Source organism: Bubalus bubalis, chromosome 9, assembly GCF_019923935.1.
Source record: "Bubalus bubalis isolate 160015118507 breed Murrah chromosome 9, NDDB_SH_1, whole genome shotgun sequence".
In the NCBI taxonomy this organism is placed as follows: Eukaryota; Metazoa; Chordata; class Mammalia; order Artiodactyla; family Bovidae; genus Bubalus; species Bubalus bubalis.
In genome coordinates this window covers 27,737,890-27,757,727 of record NC_059165.1, presented here as the reverse complement: position 1 = coordinate 27,757,727, position 19,838 = coordinate 27,737,890, and the positions used below count along the sequence as shown (strand labels likewise).

Sequence of the window (19,838 nt, the reverse complement as noted above, 5' to 3'; positions counted from 1 at the left end):
CATACAACTCAACATCAAAAAAAAACAACCCAATTAAACCTGGGCAGAAGGCCTGAGAGAAAGTTTTTCAAAGAAGACATACAGATGACCAACAGGCAGATGAAAAGATGACCAACACTATTAATCATCACAGAAATGCAAATTAAAACCAAAATGAGATGTCATCTCACACCTGTTAGAATGGCTATCATCAGACGGGACACAAGAAATGTTGCTGAGGTTATTGGTGGAAATGTAAATTAACGCATCCTCTATGGAAAACAGGATAGAGGTTTCTCAGTAAAAACAGAACTACAATATGACCCAGCAATTCAAACATACAATATGACCCAGCAATAAGACTACAGAACTGGTCTGTGGCCCAGAGGTTGAGGAGCCCTATTACACACTATTTTGCATCAATTACACTTCAAAAAAAAAAAAAAAATTACTGGTGAATAAAGTATATTTTAATTCATTTACTTACCAATTATTTGAGAATCTAGTATGTGCTGGGCATTGTGTTAAATACTATACATAATGTTATGGGACAATGAATATTAATATATATTGTTATCTAACCATTTACACACTTAAGATGCTACTAACTTTATTATGAAAAGTTAGAAGATATCCACGTTTACACAAAGTTCAAGGATGATCACATACATGGATTCAAAAGATGAAATAGTTCATGTTTTCTAAAAGCAACTAGTAAGAGTCTATGACTTACCAGAGGGCAATTAGATAGTTGCTCAGCAAGCCTTTCATGAAATACAAAAATCATCCTCCGTTATTGAAATGGTACACATTATACCAAACAGCATGCTTGATACAATGTGTGCATATACATACTTGCCTGTAATCGCCTCAAAACCAGGAATGCATACTGTTTACTGTCTAAATTACAGAGACCTTTGACCTGCTTTCCATCTCCCTATTAGTGAATATTAGAAGGTGTGTGTGAAACCATTTTAAATAGTGTCAAGAAAAGAGTTATGTGGAACTCTATAAAGTACTGCAAAAAGGTACACAACTGGGAAGTCTGCGCTTTAAAAACTGACATTTTGATTTGTTTGACTATAACTGGCCAACAGTTTACAGCATAAGAAAGTAGAGAGATAATAGACAGATACTCACCAATTCTGGCACACTTCCAAAATATACCCAACAACCTGCAGAAAATAAAAAAGTAGCTACTGATTACTGGGAAAGACAAATTATTCAGTATCATATAGGTAATTTATTACATACTAGCATTTTAACTGCTGATGTATTGCTTTAAACTGAAATTCATTTGATATTGAGCCACTACTTATTTAGAAAAGTAGGACACAATAGCTTATCAACCATCAGTACACAGAAACTATTAGAAATTGGAACATACGTGATGTCACAGGTTGGGCCCAAAGTAAATTAATGTAAGAATGGCAAAAATTTGCACAACAGCTTACTATTAAAAGATTAATTCAGTCAACATCAAGTGCTTTACCTTCAAAAGCAAAAAACTCATAATGCTGATTTAAATAAACATTAATTTTGAAAAAACAGTAAATGGACACAGTTGGTTTTGGATAAATTTTGACAGTAACCGAAAAAACTTTTTACTGAATATAGTTCTATATCTGAATGATCTATAATCATGAACTCCAATGACAGTATTTACATGACCATAACATTAAATGAGGAGGAATACAAAAATATGAGCCTATATTTCAATGTAATATATTCAATATAACATATCTCAACATAAGAAAACCCTAGGTTAGGGATATTGTATATGAAACTATAATTTCATATAAAATTTAAAATATATATTTAAAACACATAAATATTTAATTATTTAATATTTAATTTTTAAATATTATATTTAATATTTAAATATTTAAATTAAATATTTAAAATATTCTGGAAATAATAAAAATTAGACTAATATTTCTATTTCAGTTCCATGAATAAATATAAATACATATTATATGGATATATCACTTATTTTGCAAATATTAAAAAATACCAGCTTAAAAAAATGACATTCAATTAATAGAGATATTTAAAAAAAATATTATAGACAATTATTTTGATGTGACAAAAGAACAGAAATATAAATAGTATTACACATGGTTACAAATCAAGATAAATTAACATTAAAATTACTGCAGTGAATTAGAATTGTTATAGGAAGAAAATCATGTTTATATTTGAGAGAAATTATATTTTCTTTGCCCAAAGAGATGGCTGGCAACAATTCGTTATATTGGAATGATTAAGACTAAAAAAAAAATGCTGACTCAATGAAGTTCCAAACATGTTCCTCCTCTGAAGTATACAGTAATTTCCTGACATCAAAGCAAAAAGTCCCTTAGTTCAGATTAAATGAAATGGGCAAAAATATAAGTATTGTGAAGGATAGGAATTCTGACAGGTGAAACAACTTCACTATAGGAATAAAAAGGACAAATGTATACTCTTGAAAGCAAAGGATCAGGGCTAAATTGTGCCTAAGTTCAATTCTACTTAACTGGCTGCATAACTGTGAGCAGGTTATTTTATCTCATTTTAATAGGGTTTCTATAAGGGTTAAATGAGTTATTACATAGGAAGTCTTCAGAATAGTGACTAACATGTGCTGTGTTCAATATTACATAGGCTAAAGGTATGGACAATAACTCCAGGTATCACTAACATTGGCTTACACTTCATCAAAAAAATGGAAGACAACTGGTTAGTGATCTGCAATGTCCTGCAAACTTGATTCTAAAAATCTATTGATTATAAAATGAATTATTGACTCAAAGCTGCTCTGGTTGAGGTATTCAGAAGTACGACACTTGAAGTTCCTCTATGGGAAGCTTAGGGCCCTTCAGAACAGTCTGAGACCCTATCATCACAGTCAAGGTCTTTTCAGGTCTTATAGTCTAGAAATTAGCATCAAAGCATCAGTAGGAAATTGGTATAACAGAGCATATTAAAAGCTACTTAAATGAAAAAAATTCCTAATTTGGCAACATAAGAGATTAATTGGTACTGCTTTGGCCTTTTTCACATATTTCCCTACCTAGACATTTACACGATATCCCAAATGCTAAAAGGAACTTAAGCTGGTAAACACCAATACAAATATGCTGCTTAGTTTTTAAAGACATAAGCCAGTAAGCATATATGCTGATAAAATTATAAAGTCTATGAAAATAGGAAAGTAGACAAAATAGCAACTCTTCTCTGCTGCTTTTAAGTTCTATACTATTCGAAGCAGCAAAAAATGAAGTTGCTATTTTCAACAGTGAAGTTATTAAGAACTCATTTTATCTAATTGGTCGATTTTATCTAATTGGTTCACTAAAGCATGGAACACTCAGTATAAAGGAAAGTTTACTATGACTTTCATAAATATACATTTTTAACAGAAAAGAACAAGGACCAGTAAAAATGTCTTCCACATAAATTATTTCATTTGTGCAAGTCAAAATAAAAGGAGCTTAACATTTGTATAGAGACAATGTTTTTAGGGCTCCCACTGTGGCTCAGTGGTAAAGAATCTACCTGGCAATGCAGGAGACACAGGTTTGACCCCTGATCTGGGAAGATCCCACATGCTGAGGAGCAACTAAGCCCATGAGCCACAGGAACTGAGCCCACGAGCTGCAACTACTGAAGCTTGCCTGGCCCAGAGCCCATGCTCCTCCACAAGACAAGCCACTGTAATGAGATGCCTGCACACCACAGCTAGAGAGTAGCTCCCACTTGCTGCAAATAGAGAAAAGCCCATGTAGCAAGCAATGAAGACCCAGCACAGTCAGAAGCAAACAAAAAGTTTTTCAAAAAACCTTTCAAACAGCTAACTGTATCATATATACTTTAAAATGTAAAAATAGGCATGCTATTTCTTTGGTTTTATGTAGGAGAAATATACTACTACTCAACCTCTACTGTAAGGTTGGCAGCCCTGAGAACTCCTTTTTTAATGTAGCATGTTGTGGATGTATTCCTGCTTCCAAAGGAATGAGAAGCAGACATTTCCACATGCAGCCTACTTTGTCACAGCACCAGAAATGTACAAATACTCTGTTCTACCACTGATTATTCATGAATGAAATAAATTCTTTATTAAACATTATGTATTAGAAATCTAAACTAACAATTGATGAGATCATTTACTGCATTCTACCATATGCTTTGTTGTTGTTGTGTAGTTGCTAAGTTGGGTCTGACTCTTCACGACCCCATGGACTGCAGCCTGCCAGGCTCCTCTGTTCATGGAATTTCCCAGGCAGAATACTGGAGTGGGTTGCCATTTCCTTTTCCAGGGGATCTTCCCAACCCAGCAATTGAATTTGTGCCTTCTGCACAGGTGGATTCTTCACTGCTGAGCCACCAGAGAAACCCACAGGGGATTACAGAGAAAGGGAAGGAGGAAATCAAATTGTTTGGCCGAGTAGAAAGGCTTCTTGTACAACTAAGCAACAAATTATGTAATTTCAACAAAGGGACTGAAGACTTAGTGCAATAAGAATTCAGAGAAAAGGTGGAATGATAAGAACATAATCTCTACAAAGGAAGTGAGAAAAACCCATGGACAAATAACATCTGTTTTCACCTTCAGTAGGTTAAATAAAATGCCTTAGGACAATAGAGGCAGATCATCAGTTTATTGGAATAAGATTATAGATTTTCATTATTCAAAACTGGGTAGGGGTTCTCTATGCCTTTATAGATGTTCAAACAAACCTACATAATAAAAAGAAATAGTAACAAAAGCCAAATGATTTAGATAATGGAATGTTTGAATAAATGTTAATTATGACCCCAAAGATATAATGCAGTTGAAGGGAAGATAATTATTTCCTCTCATAGTTGAATATCTACTACCTTGCTTCTTGTAGGAGATTTTTTTAGTGGAAGAACAGAGCCCGACTTTATAGTATCCTAATTAGAACTTTTCCTTTCCATCAAAAACAAAAAAGGTGGAGATAATTAATTATTCCTATGTGAAGTGTTCTATTTCATCCTATTATTTCTTAAGATGATTAAGGATCTTACCATGAAAGGATTAAGACAATTATTCACAGAATTAATCTGTAAGGCAAAGAAAGTTTAGACAGTTTTCACCATATGGTCTCTGTTTTTTGTTTTTTTTTTAATATAATTGTCCTTCTGGTTGAACTCAACATGTATTTCTGTATGAGGAACATGGCACTTAGAAATTTTAAGTCTATGTAGTATCACATTAAGCTCAATTTTGGCAGGAGTGTTAACACACAATTAAAAGGGATATGACATGCCCAAAACTTAACTTTTATTATTGCTTTAAGAAAGCTAAATTTCTCCAAAGATGTTTGCTTTATGATACAGCTGGGGAGCCTATATGATTAGAGCAGTCCTGGAGTGGAGATGGGATGTCTATACTAGTACTGTAGAGGACACAGTGCTTATAAACTGTTTAATGCTTTCCAGATAAGATAATGGATTTTACTATAAAAACGAAGGCCAAACCCTGTCTCTGAAACTACTAAACTGTAGCTATAATTTCAGAAAGAAAAACTATCTCATCTTTTAAAATACACTGTTTTTTTTCAGTCCAGCACACTTCAGATAACTTCTGATATTTATCTTTTTGGTAAGAATCTATGAATATAAAGATTTGGATTTTTTAAAAACAAGGAAAAACAATGTAAAAAGTTATTTTTACATAATTTAGTTATACACACTAAATTACATATAGAAATTAAATTACTTAATGACTTTTAATAGTTGGCATTTAATATCTCTAAGAACTAACTTGGGTGATTAAACATTATTAGTAACATACCCAGTTTTATTTCTGTCCAGGAGGCTGGGTGCCAAGGATCGGATATAAGCACAGGTACATATAAGCAGCAAGATTACAGTCAACAGACTCTGAAAATTGAAAATGGCAGACTAAAAAGAGAAAAAGAAAAATTAATGTCACAAGATAAACTGCATAGTTAAAAAAAAAGTCAGACAATTCCATATTAAGAATCACATTTTTTTCTTCAAAAAGGCAAACAGAATGACATGTCTGAGAACACTGTTTAAAAGCAGAAAGAAAGTGAGGTCGCTCAGTCGTGTCCGACTCTTTCCGACCCCTTGGACTGTAGCCTACTAGGCTCCTCTGTCCATGGAATTTTCCAGGCAAGAGTATTGGAGTGGGTTGCCATTTCCTTCTCCAGGGGATCTTCCCAACCCAGGGATCGAACCCGGGTCTCCTGCATTGCAGGCAGACGCTTTACCATCTGAGCCACCATGGAAGCCTTAAAAACAAAATCACAAGGTATTTTGAGACCATACCTTCTTCTCCATTCTTTGGGCTAAGGAATTCAGAAGATGCAACAAAAATTCTAAATTCAAGAACTTAAAAATACCATCAAAAATGTTACAAATCCAAAACAGCTCACCAAAGCCAAACCAATAATTAATACAGATGTCCTAGGATCCCAGACTACTAGGCAGAACATACGGTCTCCAAGTTCTGCAAGTAAGCTGGCTATGCAACCTCAGTTGAATACTGCCCTCTCTAAATCTCTGTTTCACATCAGTAAAACTAGGTGGAGAATGGGGAGACAGACTCAATGCTGGCTCAAGATTTTTCAATTCTGAAATTCTTTTAGAATAAGAATGCTTTAAGTAGTCACGTTCCATGCATTAACTAATAGTTGTCAATTAGGTTTTGGTGGAAAAAGGACTTGCTCATTCACTGCTGATACTTTAAGATAAAAAATTGAACACAAGAATCTGTTCTTAAATAAAACTGCTACACATTTATCATAATACTCATCCCTAAAGAGGGGACAAACTGAATCTCGAGCACCTAAGTATCCGACAGCCACACAGTGGGAGCCCAATAAGAGATGATGGAGTAAATAAAACAATTTTTTAAAAACACAGGAATGCTACTGTACATACAATAAAGAACAACTTTTCTATTATACACAGGTAGCTAAAATATCTTACACAGTAGCCAACATATATTTACTTAGTAGACTCAGAAGTACTTCCTGAGGGGGATCAAGATGGTGGAGTAGGATGTGAAACTCACCTCTACCAACAAAACACATCAAAAATACATCTACATGTGGAATAATTCTCACAGAAAACCAACTGGAAATGGGCAGAAGATCTCCTATAGAACCAAAGCTGCAAGAAAGATCTCCATGTAACCAGGTAGGACAGGGAAGAAAAAAGGCATCAAGATGGGACATCAAGATGCCTCTGGTAGGCATGTGTAAAGGAGAAAGGGTCTACACAGGTAGGCTTGGGAAGCATCCTTGCCTGCTGGAACAGACAGAGGGGTTTCAGGGGCCTAGACTTGATAGGAATGTATGCATGCTGGCTTGCTAACAATCAGAGTGGAGAGAGACTGGTGCTGACCACACTTCCCAGTCAAAGTGTGAATCAGGTTGGGCTACAGCTAAGCAGTGAATCTTCACAGATACGCTCTGCAGGAGGACTCCATCTATTAACAGCTGCAAGGAGCCAGCTCTCAGGGTCTGGTGTTCCAGGTCTAGCCACAGAGCCCACAGTCCCGAGGCAGGAGGAAGATGGGCACCCACCAGAGTAAAGCAACTAGAGATTCATTCCCTATGGACTGAAACTCCAAGATGAAAATAGCAGCACAAATAAGGGAGGAGGCTGGGCCCTGCCCAGACCACACATTTCTCATTCAGCTTCTCATTCATTTCTCATTCAGGGAGTCATGAGACCTCCTCGACCACATTCCTGCAGAAAGGCTCCCTGGAGGTCAAAGTGGGAGTGATGTCAAAGGATATTCTACCCATATGCCTTTTTGGAAGAAGTCTTGGCTAAGAGATGTGTCCTCACACATAGGAGGATCCAGAGATATACCAAATATGGACTGTGAACCAGGCAAATCAAAATGGCCAAAAGAAAGCTGGAAGAAACTACCCCATAAAAGTAATTCAAACTGCCATGAGGGCGTGACTCAGCAACTCTCTGAGTCTACCCATGTGTCTATCCACATATACTGTATTCTTTTTTTTCCCCCTTTAACAAATACTTTACTTGTTTCACTACTTTCTAACTTTGTGGGTACTCTTCTGCAAAGCTGAAGGGCCAGGGCCTTGTCACTGACCACTGGTCTAATGGCTAGGATTGGTGTTCTCACTGCCACAACCTGGCCTCAGTCTCTGGGTGGGAACTCAGGCCCTGCTTCAAGCTGCTACAGGCTGAAGCCACCTGAGATCCGTCTGAAGCACCCCTAAAGTGGAGGTGGGGGTAAAGGGGGAAGGAGTTGGTGGGTGGGTCTGGGTTTTGGCAGTGGTACCGGGTGGACTTCGATATGCACAGAAAGGCATGTCTCCAGTAGAGAGCCCCTGTGGAGGAGTACTCAGTGCTCCAGGTCCACCCTCTTCCCACCTCTGCTTGGAGCTGGATCTGAGGTGGACAGGTCCTGAGAGAGGCCTGCCACAGAGGCAGTTAAGGTCCCAGGAAACAGCACAACCATCTTGATTCATGCAGCCACAGTACCCTGGCCCCCAGAACCAGTCCACTCTGCACCACAGCCTACAGCTTAGCACTATATCTGGGACAAACACAATGGAAAAAGAGAAGCAATTTTGGGCTGCTTATGGGCAGAACTGTGGCTGTCAAAAATATTGCACTCACACAGACTATACAGGGGTGCTCCCATATTAAAAACACATCTTCAAATCCATAGTAGAGAACTGTTTCTCTTAAATTCATAGAGCCTGAATGAAGTTAAGAAATATGAAAAAGCAGAGGAACTACTCAGATTTAAAAGAACAAGAGAAATTCCCTTGAAAGAAATGAAACAGCCCTCACCAGTCTCCCAGACCCTGGGTTCAAAAAGGAAGAAAAATGTTATAGGAATTAAAAAAGATAACTGATAGAAATTCAGATCATTGTAACAAGGAACTAGCAACTATAAACATGAACCAATCAAAGGTAGACAATACACTTGCTAAGATAAGAGCAAATATAGATGCAATCAACAGCAGACTAAATTACAGAGAACAAATAAGTGATCTGGAGAATAGAATGATGGCAATCACTCAATCACAACAGCTAAAGAAAAAATTCTAAAAATGTAAACAAGAGATCTCTGATGTATCATTTTGTTGTTGTTATGATTTAGTCACTAAGTGATGATCAACTCTTTTGATCCCCATGGGCTGTAGCCCACTAGGCTCCTCTGTCCGTGGGATTCCCCATGTAACAATACTGGGTTGCCAATTCTTTTTCCAGTGAATGTTCCTGATCCAGGGATCAAACCTGCATCTCCTGCACCAGTAGGTAGATTCTTTACCACTGAGCCTTCAGAGAAGTCCATATGGTGTATCATTAACAATTCAGGGGTCCAAGAAGAAAAGAAATAAAAGGGGACTGAAAATGTAGCTGAGGAAATCAGGACTAAAAACTTCCCAAACCAAAAGAAAGAAACAGATATTCAGGTACAGGAAGCACAGATGGTCCCCTTAAAGATAAAAGCAAATAGACCCACACCAACATATATCATAGTTAAAATAGCAAAAATTAAAGACAAAGACAGAAGTCTAAAAGCAGCAAGAGAAAACCAAAGAGTCATATTCAAGAGAATCACCATAAGGCTATCAGCTGAATTCTCTGCAGAAACTCTGTAGGCCAGAAGGGAGTGGCATGATATACTCAAAAAGTTCTCAAAGAGAAAAACCTACAACATATTAAACCCTGCAAGATTATCATTTAGACTAGAAAGATAAAGAATTTCTCAGACAAGCAAAAATTAAAAGAATACAACAATTCTAAACCTACCCTAGAAGAAATATTGAAAGGGTTTCTCTAAAGAGAAAAGAAGCAAGCCTTAATAGGAAAAGGGGAATTACAATAGGAAAGGCAAGCATATAAAAGGATTAAGTAAGTAAAGTCACTCAACTTCACTCTTTGTCCAACTATTTGTGGCCTCATGGACTGTAGCATAACGAGGCTCCTCTGTCCATGGGATTTTCCAGGCAAGAGTACTGGAGTGGGTTGCCATTTCCTTCTCCAGGGAATCTTTCCAACCCAGGGATTGAACCCGGGTATCCCGCATTGTAGGCAGACGCGTTACCACCTGAGCCACCAGGGAAGTTCTATCTTAAGCCAGTACATTGATTGAAAAGTAAGAAGAAATGACAAAATGCAAGTAGACATAGTTATGTGTCAATATACTTAAACACCTGGTTTAGTTCAATTGCTCAGTCATGTCTGACTCTTTGTGACCCCATGAACCACAGCATGCCAGGCCTCCCTGTCCATCACCATCTCCCGGAGTCCACCCAAACCCATGTCCATCGAGTTGGTGATGCCATCCAACCATCTCATCCTCTATCGTCCCCTTCTCCTCCTGCCCTCAATCTTTCCCAGCATCAGGGTCTTTTCAAATGAGTCAGCTCTTCACATCAGGTGGCCAAAGTATTGGAGTTTCTGGTTCACCACAAATCAAAAATATACAACAGACTGACAAAAATCAAACAGAAGGGATCTCAAGCATAATACAAAAGAAAACCAACAAACCACAAAAGAAAAAACAAAAAGAAGAAATCAACAAAGAAGTACAAAAGTAACTGGAAAACAAGGTTGAAATGGCAATAAGTACATATTCATCAGTAAGTACTTTAAATGTCAATGGACTAAATGACTTGATCAAAAGACACAGAGAGGCAGATTAGACGAAAAATAAGACACTACAATATGCAACCTACAAAAGACTCACTTTGGGTTAAGAACACACAGATTCAAAGTTAGTAGATGGAAAAAGATATTTCATGGAATCGGAAATGATAAGAAATTGGTGGTAGCAGTATTCATATTAGACAAAGGAGACTTAAACTCCATAAAGAAAGGTAGGAAGGACATTATATAATAATAAATGGTTAAAAACAGCCAGAAGGTCTTACACTAATTACATATATGCATCAATGACCAGATCTTTCAGACAGAAAATCAGTAAAGAAACAGATATCCTAAATGACACATCAGACTAGTTGGACTTGATATCTACAAGACACTACAGCTCCAAAAATCACAATACATATTTTTTTTCTTTTAAATAAGCACACATGGAACATTCTCTAGGACAGACCACATACAAGATCACAAAACAAGCCTTAACAAATTTAAGAGCACAGAAAGTATCTTAAGCATCTTTTCTGACCACAATGGTATGAAAGTAGACATCAACCACAAGCGGGAAAAAAAAAAAAAAAAAAAAAAACAGGAAAAGAACAAACTTATGGAGACTAAACAACATGCTACAAGAATATAAATGGGACAATGATGAAATAAAAGAAAAAAAAAATACCATGAAACAAATGACAACAAAAACATGTATGCTCAGTCCCTAAGCTGTGTCTGACTCTGCAACCCCACAGACTGCAGTCTGCCAGGTACCTCTGTCCATGGGATTTTCCAGGCAAGAATACTGGAGTGGGTTGCCACTTTCTTCTCCAGAGGATCGTCCCAATTCAAGGATCAAACTAGTGTCTTCTGCATTGGCATGTGGATTCTTTACCCCTGAGCCACCAGGGGAGCCCCCAAATGAAAAAACACCCTTACAAAATCTATGGGATGCAGCAAAAACAGTTCTAAGAAGAAAGTACACAGAAGCACAGGTCTTCCTCAAGACACAGGAAAAATCTCTAACAAACATCCTAATTACCACCTAAAACAATCAGAAAAAGAACAAACAAACCCCAATGCCACCTAAAGGAAGGAAATAATAAGGTCAGAAAGCAATAAAGTAGAGATTAAAAGCAATAGAAAAGATCAGTAAAATAAAGAGCAAGGTTTTTGACAAGTCAAACAGAATCTACAAAATCTAGCCAGCTTTATCAAGAAAAGAGAGAGAGCCTAAATAAACAAAATAAGAAATGAAAAAGAAGAAATAACAAATGATACCACAGAAATAGAAGAAAATCATAAAAATATAAACAATTATATGCCCACAAATTGGACAACCCAGAAGAAATGTTTATAGAAACAGAACGCCTGCCAAAATTGAGTGAACATAACTTGAACAGATTGATCAAGTGAAAGAAAACCTGTAATAAAAATACTATTTGCAAACAAAAGTCCAGGACTGGGCAGCTTCACTGTGGAATTCTACCAAACATACAAGGAAGCACTTAAATCTACGCTTCTCAAATTAGTCCAAAAGTTGAAAAGGACAGAATGCTACCAAATTCATTCCATGACACCACTATTACCTTGATACCAAAGCCAAACAAAGACATGACAAAGAAAATAACAAGCCAATATCTTTGATGAATATAGATAAAAAATACTCAAAATATTAGCAAACTGAATCAAATAATACATTAAAAGGAACACCATGATCAAGTGGGATTTATCCCAAGGATACAAAGGTTTCTCAATATCTACAAATCACTCAATGTGAGCAAACTGAAGAATAAAAAGCACATGATCACCTCAATAAACATAGAAAATGAATTCAAACAAAATGCAACATCCTTCCACAATAAAAACTAGAAAACTAGATATAGAGGAAACATCTCAACACAATAAAAGATATTTAAGACAAACTCACAGGCAACAATTCTCAAGGCTGAGAAGCTGAAAGCCTTCCTACTAAATTCAGGAACAAGGGAAGAATGCTCACTCTTACCAATTCTTTTTTTTTTAATATAAATTTATTTATTTTAATTGGAGGCTAATTACCTTACAATATTGTAGTGGTTTTGCAATACATTGACATGAGTCCGCCCTGGGTGTACATGTGTCCCCCATCCTAAACCTCCCTCCCACCTCCCTTCCCATCCCATCCCTCTGGATCTGCACCAGCCCCGAGCACCCTGTCTCATGCATCGAACCTCGACTGGCGATCCATTTCACGTATGATAATATACATGTTTCAATGCCATTCTCCCAAATCATCCCCCCCCTGCCTCCCACAGAGTCCAAAACACTCTATACATCTGTGTCTCTTTTGCTGTCTCGCATATAGGGTCATTGTCACCATCTTTCTAAATTCCATATATATGTGTTAGTATACTGTATTGATGTTTTTCTTTCTGGCTTACTTCACTCTGTATAATAGGCTCCAGTTTCATCCACCTCATTAGAACCAATTCACATGTATTCTTTTTAATGGCTGAGTAATACTCCATTGTGTATATGTACCACAGCCTTCTTATCCATTCATCTGCTGATGGACATCTAGGTTGCTTCCATGTCCCGGCTAATATAAACAGTGCTGTGATGAACACTGGGGTACACGTGTCTCTTTCAATTCTGGTTTCCTCGGTGTGTATGCCCAATAGTGGAATTGCTAGGTCATATGGCAGTTCTATTTCCAGTTTTTAAAGGAATCTCCACACTGTTCTCCATAGTGGCTGTACTAGTTTGCATTCCCACCAACAGTGTGAAGAGGGTTCCCTTTTCTCCACACCCTCTCTCCAGCATTTACTGTTTGTAGACTTTTGGACAGTAGCCATTCTGACTGGCGTGAAATGGTACCTCATTGTGGTTTTGATTTGCATTTCTCTGATAGTGATGTTGAACATCTTTTCATGTGTTTGTTAGCCATCTGTATGTCTTCTTTGGAGAAATGTCTGTTTAGTTCTTTGGCCCATTTTTTGATTGGGTTGTTTATTTTTCTGGAATTGAGCTGTAGGAGTTGCTTGTATATTTTTGAGATTAATTCTTTCTCAGTTGCTTCATTTGCTATTATTTTCTCTCATTCTGAAGGCTGTCTTTTCACCTTGCTTATAGTTTCCTTTATTGTGCAAAAGCTCGTAAGTTTAATTAGGTCCCACTTGTTTATTTTTGCTTTTATTTCCAATATTCTGGGAGGTGGGTCATAGAGGATCCTGCTGTGATTTATGTCAGAGAGTGTTTTGCCTATGTTTTCCTCTAGGAGTTTTATAGTTTCTGGTCTTATGTTTAGATCTTTAATCCATTTTGAGTTTATTTTTGTGTATGGTGTTAGAAAGTGTTCTAGTTTCATTCTTTTACAAGTGGTTGACCAGTTTTCCCAGCAGCACTTGTTAAAGAGATTGTCTTTTCTCCATTATCAATTCTATTCAACAGTGCTGAAAACCCTACTTACAGCAATCAGACAAAGAAAAGAAATAAAGAGCATCCAAAATGGAAGGGAAGAAGTATTGCATTTATTTACACTAACAATGAACTATCAGAAAAAGTAAAAAACAATCCTGTTTAAAATTGCATCCTCCCTCCCCCAAATAAAGCCCAGGAATAAATTTATCTGAGTTGCTGAAAAACTTATATGCTGAAGACTATAAAACACTGCTAAAGGAAACTAAAGATAACTCAAAGAAATGGAAAGATATCACATGCTCTTGGACTGGAAGAATTAACACTGTTAAAATAGCCATACTACTTAAAGCAATCTATAGATTTAAAGTGATCCATATCAAAACACCTGTGACAGTTTTCACAGAACTAGTAACAATAACCTTAAAATTTACAATGAACCACATAAGACTCAGAATTTCCAGAGCAATCCTGAGGACAAAGGACAAAGCACAAGGCTGGAAGCCTAAATAAACACTTTCAGACTTCAGACAAGAATACACAAAGCTACAATAATCAAAACAGCATCCTACCAGGACAAAAAATAAACATTTGATCAATGGACAGAATAGAGAGCCCTGTAATAAGCCCATACACCCAAGGCCAATTTACTGATGACAAAGGAAGTGAGAATACATAATGGAGAAAAGACAATCTCTTCAACAAGTGTTGTTGGGAATGCTGAACAGCTATACAAAAATCAATGAAACTGAAATTGAACACTCCCTCACACAATAGACAAAAATAAACTCAAAGTGGATTAAAGACCTAAATATAAATATAAATAAGACATGACACCATAGAAAGAGAACCCAGGCAAAATATTCTCAGACATAAATTGTAGCAGTATTTTTTTTTTTTTAAGATGAGTTTCGCAAGGCAATGGAGAAGGCAATGGCACGCCACTCCAGTACTCTTGCCTGGAAATTCCCATGGACGGAGGAGTCTGGTGGGCTGCAGTCCATGGGGTCGCTGGGAGTTGGGCACGACTGAGCGACTTCACTTTCACTTTTCACCTTCATGCATTGGAGAAGGAAATGGCAACCCACTCCAGTGTTCTTGGCTGGAGAATCCCAGGGACGGGGGAGCCTGGTGGGCTGCCGTCTATGGGGTCGCACAGAGTCAGACACGACTGAAGTGACTTAGCAGCAGCAGTCGCAAGGCAAAAGAAATAAAAGCAAAACAAGCAAATGGGACTTAGTCATTTTGTTTTTGCACAGCTAAGGAAAACTATCAATAAAACAAAAAGACAACCTATGGAATGGGAGAAAATATTTGCAATGGGTGAGACCTACAAGAGGTTAATATAAAAAATATACAAACAGCTTGTATGATTCAAGTGAAAAACCACACCACCCAATTAAAAAAATGCTAAACAGGCTTCTCTCCAAATAAGACATTCAGATGGCCATTAGGTACATTAAAAAATGCTTAACAAGGTTAATTATTAGAGAGATGCAAATCAAAGCACAATGACGTGTCACGTATCATCTCACACTGGTCAGATAACTGTCATCAGAAAGTCTAGAAGTAAAAAATGTTGGAGAGGGTGTGGAGAGGAGGGTACCCTCTTACATTGTTTTGGGAATGTAAATTGGTGCAGCCACTATGGAAAACAGTATGAAGGCCCCTTTAAAAAGGAAAAACAGACCTACCGTGTGATCCAGCAATCCTACTCCTAGGCATATATCAGGAAAATATGAACACTCCAATCTCAAAAGACACACGCACCTCACTGTTCATAGTAGCACTGTGTATTAGCCAAGTGGTGAAAACAATCCAAGTGCCTAACAGAGGATTGGTTTAAGATGTGACACACACACAATGGAAAATTATTCAGCCACAAAAGAGGGAAATACTGCCATTTGCAGCAAAATACAAAGACCTAGAGAACACTACACTAAGCGAAGTTTAAGTCAGAGAAAGACAAGTATCATATGATATCACTCATACACGTAATCCAAAACATAATAAAAATGAATCTATATACAAAACAGAAAAAACTCAAGGACACAGAACTCAAACTTATGGACCAGGGGAGGGGGGAGGGATAAATAAGGAGTATAGGATTAGCAGATATACATTATCATACATAAATAGATAAGTCATAAGAATTTACTGTATAGCATAGGGAATTATATTCAATATTTTATAATAACATATAATGGGAAAAGTATCCAAAAAAAAAGAAGATCTGAATCCCTTTGCTGAACAGATGAAACTGACAAAATATTGTAAATCAAACCATTCTCAATTAAGTAGAAAGTACTTCTTGTAAAGTGAGGAGTTAGACAAATAAGAATTATTAAAAAGATACTAAGATTAAATTGTTGCTTGAAAATAAGTGCTACCCTAAAAAGCCCAAAAGAATATAGAAAAAATGACTATAGATCATAAGGAAATTAAAACTGAGTAAGGTGGATAGGATCATAATATTTAAATTGATAGACTGCATAATTATAATATCAACCAGTAGAAAAAGGACTCCATTTATAATAGCAACTAGAACAAAAAGCTAAAATATTCAACATATAGGAACAATCTTACTAAGAAATCTGTAATATTGGCATTAAAGACCAAAATTGACAAAGCCTTAAAACATACTAAAGCACACGGAAGTTGAATGGGTGGGATACCAGGTTTTTATAGCAGCACCGTAAAGCTAATCTGTAAATTTAAAGTGAACCCAACAGCAACATGTTATTTTTGAAGTTGACAACTGATTTTGAAGTACATATAGAAAAATAGGAAGAATAACCAGGAGATTCCTAAAAAAAGAATTACATCTTTCAGAAACTGTCATAATACTTTTTTAATCTTTTACACATTTTTAATGATTTAATTTACAAACTATTCAAAACATTAAGAAAACTATACATGCTATTTGCCAATATTTTAAGGACAAAAAATCCTCCTCTACAATGCTAAGGGATGGGAAAAACAGGAAACAAGACTCACAATAAGTATATCTGTACTAGGTTAAGACTTTATGCAAGGAAGAGGAGATAATGCAGTGCTCTCTCTCAAACGTTTTTAACCTAATTCTCAACTTTGCTGAATTTCTCAAACTTTTGAAGTGTTACTATTATGGGCTGAATAAAGCAAAACTGATTTGTAATTACTGTTTTAATAGCTATTTTCATACAGGAAACTATGGGCACATATTCACTGCACTTGAACGATTCTATGATGACCTACAAGACCTCCTAGAACTAACACCAATGAAAGATGTCCTTTTCATGATAGAGGACTGGAACGCAAAGTAGGGAATCAAGAGATACCCGGAGTAAGATGCAAGTTTGGCCTTGGAGTACAAAATGAAGCAGTGCAAAGGCTAACAGAGTTTTGCCAAGAAAACACACTGTTGATAGCAAACACCGTCTTCCAACAACATGAGACAATTCTACACATGGACGGCACTAGATGGTCAATACCAAAATCAGACTGATTATATTCTTTGTGGCTGAAGATGGAGAAGCTCTATATAGTCAGCAAAATTAAGACCTGAAGCTGACCATGGCTCAGATCATCAGCTCCTTATTGCAAAATTCAAGCTCAAATTGAAGAAAGTAGGGAAAACCACTAGACCATTCAGGTATGACCTAGATCAAATCCTTTACGATTACACAGTGGAGGTGGCAAATACATCCAAGGCATTAGATCTGGTAGACAGAGTGCCTGAAGAGCTATGGATGGAAGTTCATAACATTGTACAGAAGGTGATGATTAAAACTACCCCCAATAAAGAGAAATGCAAGAAGACAAAGTGATTATCTGAGGATTACAAATAGCTGAGAAAAGAAGAGAAGCAAAAGGCAAGGAGAAAGGGAAAGATATACACAACTGAATGCAGAGTTCCAGAATAGCAAGGAGAGATAAGAAAGCCTTCTTAAGTGAACAATGCAAAGAAATAGAGGAAGAATGGGAAAGACTGGAGACCTCTTCAAGAATATTAGAGATATCAAGGGAACATTTCATGCAAGGATGGGCTCAATAAAGGAGAAGAATGGTAAGGACAAAAAAAGAAGCATAAGAGATTAAGAGGTGGCAAGAATGTACAGAAGAACTATATTAAAAAGGTCTTAATAACCCAGATAACCACAATGGTATGGTCACTGACCTAGAGCCAGACATTCTAGAGAGTAAAGTCAAGTGGGCCTCAGAAAACCTAACTATGAACAAAGCTAGTGGAGGTGATGGAATTCCAGCTGAGCTATTTCAAATCCTAAAAGATGATACTGTTAAAGTGCTGCACTCAATGTGTCAGCACATTTGGAAAGTCAGCACTGGCCACAGGACTGGAAAAAGTCAGTTTTCATTCCAATTCCAAAGAAAGGTAATGCCAAAGAATGTTCAAACTATGATATAATTGCACTCATTTCACATGCTAGCAAGGTAATGCTCAAAATTCTTCAAGCTGGACTTCAGCAGTATGTGAACCAAGAATTTCCAGATGTACAAGCTGAGTTTAGAAAAGGCAGAGGAACCAGAAATCAAACTGCCAAAATTTGTTGAATCATAAAAAAAGTAAGGGAATTCCAGAAAATCATCTACTTCTATTTCATTGACTACGCTAAAGTCTTTGACTGTGTGGATCACAACAAACTGGAAACTTCTTAAGGAGGTGAGAATACCAGACCACCTTAGCTGTCTCCTGAAACACCTGCATGCAGGACAATAAGCAACAGGTAGAATTCTACACAGAACAACTGACTGGTTCAAAACTGAGAAAGCAGTATGAAAAGGCTATACAATATCACTCTGTTTATTTAACTTACATGCAGACTACATCATGTGACATACCAGGCTGGATGAATGACAAGCTGGAATCAAGACTGCCAGAAGAAATATCAACAACCTCAGATATTCAGATAATATCCCTCTAATGGCAAAAAGTGAAGAGGAACTTAAGAGCCTCTTGAGGAGAGTAAAAAAGCTAGCTTAAAACTCAGTATTCAAAAAAACTATGGTTATGGCATCCAGCCCATCACTTAATGGCAAAGAGAAGGGGAAAAAGTGGAAGCAGCAACAGATTTTATCTTCTTGGGTTCCAAAATCACTGCAGATGGTGACTGCAGCCAAGAAATTAAAAGACACTTGCTCCTTGGAAGGAAAGCTATTACAAACCTAGATATTGTATTAAAAAGCAGAGACATCATTTTGCAAACAAAGGCTTGTATAGTCAAAGCTATGATTTTTCCAGTAGTCATGTAAGGATGTGAGAGTTGGGCCATAAAGAAAATGCCAAAGAACTGATGCTTTTTTTTTTCTTTTTATTTTAATTGGAGGTAATTACTTTACAATATTGTGGTGGTTTTGCCATACATTCACATGAATTGATGTTTCTGAATTGTGGTGCTGGAGAAGACTTTTGAAAGTCCTATGGATTTTAAGGAGATAAAACCAGTCAATCTGGAAGGAAATCAACCCTGAATATTCATTGAAAGGACTGATGCTGAAGCTCCAATACTTTGGCTACCTGATGCAAAGAGCTGACTCATTGGAAAAAACCCTGATGCTGGCAAAGGAGAAGAGGGCATCAGAGGATGAGATGGTTAAGATAGCATCACTGACTCAATGGACATGAATTTAAGCAAACTCTGGGAGACAGTGAAGGACAGGGAAATGTGAAATGTTCACATCATGTGAAATTTGGGGCAGATGAAGAACAAGCTGGAATCAAGATTGCCGGGAGAACACATCAGATTTGAAAATGATGTCACACTAATAGCAGAAAGTGAAGAAGAACTAGAGCCTCTTGATGAAGGTGAAAGAGAATAAAAAAGCTGGCT

General features: G+C 36.9%; 1 protein-coding gene and 1 non-coding gene across 3 annotated transcripts in view; both read right to left on the bottom strand.

Annotated features, from left to right (window-relative positions):
- Positions 1-19,838, bottom strand: part of TMEM167A (transmembrane protein 167A) — a 45,017-nt gene that overhangs the window by 6,781 nt on the left and 18,398 nt on the right. For both annotated transcript variants that reach the window (XM_006062620.3, XM_006062621.3), the window contains exons 2-3: positions 5,786-5,895; positions 1,120-1,154 (exon numbers count right to left, since the gene is read on the bottom strand). In XM_006062620.3, coding sequence (XP_006062682.1) covers positions 1,120-1,154; positions 5,786-5,895 — 145 coding nt within the window. The remainder of the gene's footprint in view (positions 1-1,119; positions 1,155-5,785; positions 5,896-19,838) is intronic.
- Positions 3,871-4,005, bottom strand: LOC112587186. The gene has a single exon (XR_003111711.1). It is a non-coding gene; the product is annotated as a small nucleolar RNA U109 (small nucleolar RNA).